Here is a 3977-nt window from a genome sequence, read left to right as displayed (position 1 = left end):
CGGGGAGCGGGATCTTCTTGCTGCCGCTGCCGGAGGCCTCGAAGTCATTCTTCTTCCCCATGACGCTGCGGCGGTGGTGGTGGTTGTGGAGGTGTGGGCGAAGGAGCGACGCGGCCAGTGGACTTTTATGGGCGGCCGCGCGCGGGATACGATGCCATTGAAGGCGCCGTAGAAGCCCAGCCACCGCCCGCCAGTGCGCGCGCGCAGAACAGGCAGCCGCGCTATTGATGGCGAAGGCTGCGGCACAGACACGGAAGCGCTGACCGCCTGAATCGATGCCCTCGATGCAGACTCGCTGCCAGGCGGGCCCGATGGGGAAGCGAGCGGACAATTTGCGCGTCCGTCGTACGTCCGCCGAGACGCAAACCTCGCGCATATTTGGATCAGGTTTGCGTCTCCGCGGACGGCCCGGTCACTTTGCCTCGCCCCGCTGGAACAGGCCCCAGACGCATTTCCAGTCACGACGGACGCAAACGGTCGCTCGTCCCGCCGCTGGAGATGCCCTTGCTCCGACAGGAAGTATAGAAGCAAAAAAGCGTAACCTGAGCAATGAACTCGCACAATAGCCGGCCATTTGTCCACAACTCACAGTATTACATAAGCAATTAGGCAGAAGAAGAAAAATGACAAAATCAGTACGGTTCTCAAGCTGCCAGTTGACAAAGTATCTGACGCTTGAGATGCAAACGGAATACAACTTCCATTCAAGGCAAAAAGAGAAAAGGAAAAAAGTTACAACGATGAATCACCAACTCTGGCCTCTTTATTTGTTCCCGGTAATGTGGCTCAAGAAACTTCATCCTTCGAAAAGCTCTCCCAGCATCTCCTCCAACTCGTCTGGAGTGGTGTTTCCAAAGATGATGCGTTTCTCTAGCTCCGGGTGCTCCTCCAAGTACTCGCGGTAGCCTGCAATAACTCTCTCAGTGATAGTTTTTCGCATCATACGTCTGAGTTCAGGGCTTGGAACCTTCCAGAACTTCTGGAGCTTGTAAATCCTATCAAACGCTGACAGGAATCTAGCAAGTGACGAACCGTTGTTCCAACGGCGCAGCGGCCCAAGATTTGATTCTGATATGCAAGACAGCACGTGAGCCCAAGAAACTTCGAAGTAACAATCTATGTACTTCTTGCTTTCTGGTGGAAGCTCCCAGTGGTTTTGGACCCATGCTATGAGTTTCGTTGACTCGAGTTGCTGTGTTATGAAACAGGAATTATTGAGCAGGAACAGGTACCTCAAGCTTTGATCCGAGCACAGCTTCGATTTTCTCCAAAGCAGATCCTTCAAGTAATCGGTGGTATCATGGAGCAGGGCACGGAGATTTTCGAAGTGGTAATTCAGCACAGCACTCCTGATCAACACGACGCAATCAACAATGAACTGGGTGTTTCTGTGAACCTCACCTCCTCCTCGTGGAATTTCGGCAGCCCACGAGTCTTCCTCCTCCATGAATGTCTTAATCTCCTCCATCGTGCTGAATATAGCTCCGTTCAACTTGTTCTCTTCTGCTGACAACGAGCCATTGATCTCGTCGATTATGCTCTGGGTTTCTAGAGGAATCGGCCTGCGTGAGCCTGACCACTTGAAGGAAGAGGCGTCAGAGATGCATACATACATGTTCAGCAAGGCCCATAGCCTGTCCCCTGGACCGTGGCCCTTTGGAGCAGCTGGGATGACGATGGCGTCAACGAAAACCAGCATCGCCAAGATGCTCGCTTTGCCAAACCGAGCGGTTGCCGCCGACGTCGGCTCGCCGATGGTCATGAGGTGCAGCTCTCTCATACTGAGAACTATTATTGCGAGAGCTCGGATCCACCTCTCGACAAAGTCTTGGAACGACGATTCCGACCTGCCTGCTTCGAGCTCCCGTAAGCCACACCCCTCGCGGATTTGGAGAACCCAATCCACGTCCAGCTCGGAGAACCACCTCCCAAGTGCATCGCTAGGCGCGTCTTCGAATTCTTGGACGATGCGCTGCGTGTACCGGTCGCGGATCATTCGCCGAGCGATCTCCCTGAGCTCGAGGTCGCAGAGGGCCCTAGCACCTGTAGCGGCATGCGCTAAACCGGAGTAGCCGGAATTGTTGGACGGGTAAGACGAAGCACCAGATTGGCTGGAGTAGCTGGAGACGGTACTACCGTAGCCGTACTGGGAGAAGAGAGTGGACCTGATCAACCCGCCGGAGACGGCCACTCGCCGGATCGAGCCGCGGTAGAAGTCGCACGGCGGGTAGGCAGCCGTGAAGTCGTCAAGGTCGGTGCTCCCCTCCGATATTGTAGAGAGCCGACCAGCCATGCCGCAATTGTGCCTATGGATTGTGGTCTACTGATGAGTAGTAGGGATCAAGCTCATGGAGGGGGAAGAACTGAGTCCACGCCGATGTCTACGGTCACAGTCATGCTAGCACGAAAGAACTACTCCTTCACCCGAGCGCATTGTACCCAACCCTTCACGCGTTCCATCGATGATCATTTTCTATAATCAGAGACGTGACGCGTTCAATTGATGAACATTTTCTTTAATCAGAGACGTGATGCCTTCATCCAGAAGGATGAAGCTGAAGCCCCTTACTTTGTCCCCATTCTCAACCCAACATGACGCGTCTACGCTGCTGTCGTTGTTTTCCCTGTCTCCGTACCGAGGTAAGCCGCCGAGACTAGCACACTAGGGCTGTAGGAGGCTAGGAGCCAAACTTAACTGTTGCTTTCGAACAGACGGAGTTGTTAGCATAAAACCACTATATTGACAACTAAATTTTCATTTTGTACCGCTTTATGTTTCGGTAGCAAAAAACTACTATATTTTTCGTTGGATTTTTCAAAAAACACTAAACCATCTCTGATCAAGAATTGCTAGACAACGCACTGCTTGCCGGTTCTCACGTAGGTCTCAAATTTTGATCGCTAATTACGCACAGGTCTCGCACCCCACAGTTTTTCAGAAAATCTATTATTTATTTTTAAGACATTCATAACTTTTAAATACAGATTTAAATGGCAGAACTTTTAATATAAAAAGTGCTTAAAATGTTGAATATTTCAAACAATTTTTTTTTCAAACATTCATAACTTATAAATACTAATTTAAATCGGAAAAAATTAAATATGGAAAGTGCTAAATTATTTAAAAATATTTCAAATATAAACTTTTTTAAAGCCTTCATAACTTTTAAATACTAATTCAAATGGAAAATCTTTCAATATAAAAAGTGCTCAGAAATATTTGAATACTTCAAATATAAACTTTGTTCATTATTTACAATAATTAAGATATGTAAACAATTAAAATTACTTCAATTAATATTGTAAAGTTCGGAAATTCATAACTTAAATTATATAACTCCAAATAGTATAAATAATATATCTAAATTTATTAGAAAAATCCAATGAATCCATTTCTGGCATCCATAATGCATGAATCACGTCCCTTCCTCTCGTATATTTCTGATTGTGCGGTACGTGAACCAACATTTGTACGTGCTAGAAGACTTATAAATAGCATGTACTAGTAGACTTATAAATGACACATACAACTAGAATTACAATTGGTACATAGTGTGGACTCAAAGCTAGTATCGACCAAGCTGCATCTCCTTTTTTTTCTCTATAAATGAATCTATCAAGCTAGTATCGACCATGTTGCATCTCTTTTTTTTCTCTATAAATTGATCTATCAAGCTTGTATCGACCAAGCGTGGACTCTCAGATGGATTGAGCTTCAGTGACTTTGCCGACCCACAAAGTCACTGACTTTGTGTCACTTACAAGTGGAATCGGGTGGAACCTTTCATTATGTGTGCCCCACATGGCTCCATTTGTAAGTGTCACAAAGTCAGTGACTTTGTGAGCTGGCAAAGTCACTGAAGCTCAATCCCTCTCAGATATGCACTCACGTGAGTGAGCGCATCAGTAGAAGTTATCTATCCACGAAACACGATACAGTAGAAGCACAATGGGATTGAGAGGTAGAGAATATGAGG

General features: G+C 47.1%; 1 protein-coding gene across 2 annotated transcripts; it reads right to left on the bottom strand.

Annotated features, from left to right (window-relative positions):
* Positions 1-736: 736 nt before the first annotated feature.
* On the bottom strand, positions 737-2362 carry LOC124667925 (exocyst complex component EXO70E2-like). 2 transcript variants are annotated; one of them, XM_047205152.1, is made up of 2 exons: positions 2166-2254; positions 737-2043 (listed from the first exon to the last, which is right to left on the bottom strand). In XM_047205152.1, exon 2 carries the CDS (start codon positions 1994-1996, stop codon positions 797-799), a length of 1200 nt encoding a protein of 399 aa, XP_047061108.1. In that variant the 5' UTR covers positions 1997-2043; positions 2166-2254; the 3' UTR covers positions 737-796. The 2 variants fall into 2 exon arrangements, with proteins under 2 accessions (XP_047061108.1, XP_047061107.1); XM_047205151.1 differs by having other exon boundaries at positions 737-2362.
* Positions 2363-3977: the final 1615 nt, after the last annotated feature.

The sequence above is a fragment of the Lolium rigidum genome, chromosome 6 (genome assembly GCF_022539505.1).
Source record: "Lolium rigidum isolate FL_2022 chromosome 6, APGP_CSIRO_Lrig_0.1, whole genome shotgun sequence".
Taxonomy (NCBI): domain Eukaryota; kingdom Viridiplantae; phylum Streptophyta; class Magnoliopsida; order Poales; family Poaceae; genus Lolium; species Lolium rigidum.
This window is presented reverse-complemented; position numbering and strand designations above follow the sequence as displayed.

What these genes read in the sequence shown, in the direction of transcription:
- LOC124667925 (XM_047205151.1), bottom strand. Translation starts at nt 2,293, where the DNA reads ATGGCTGGTCGGCTCTCTACAATATCGGAGGGGAGCACCGACCTTGAC.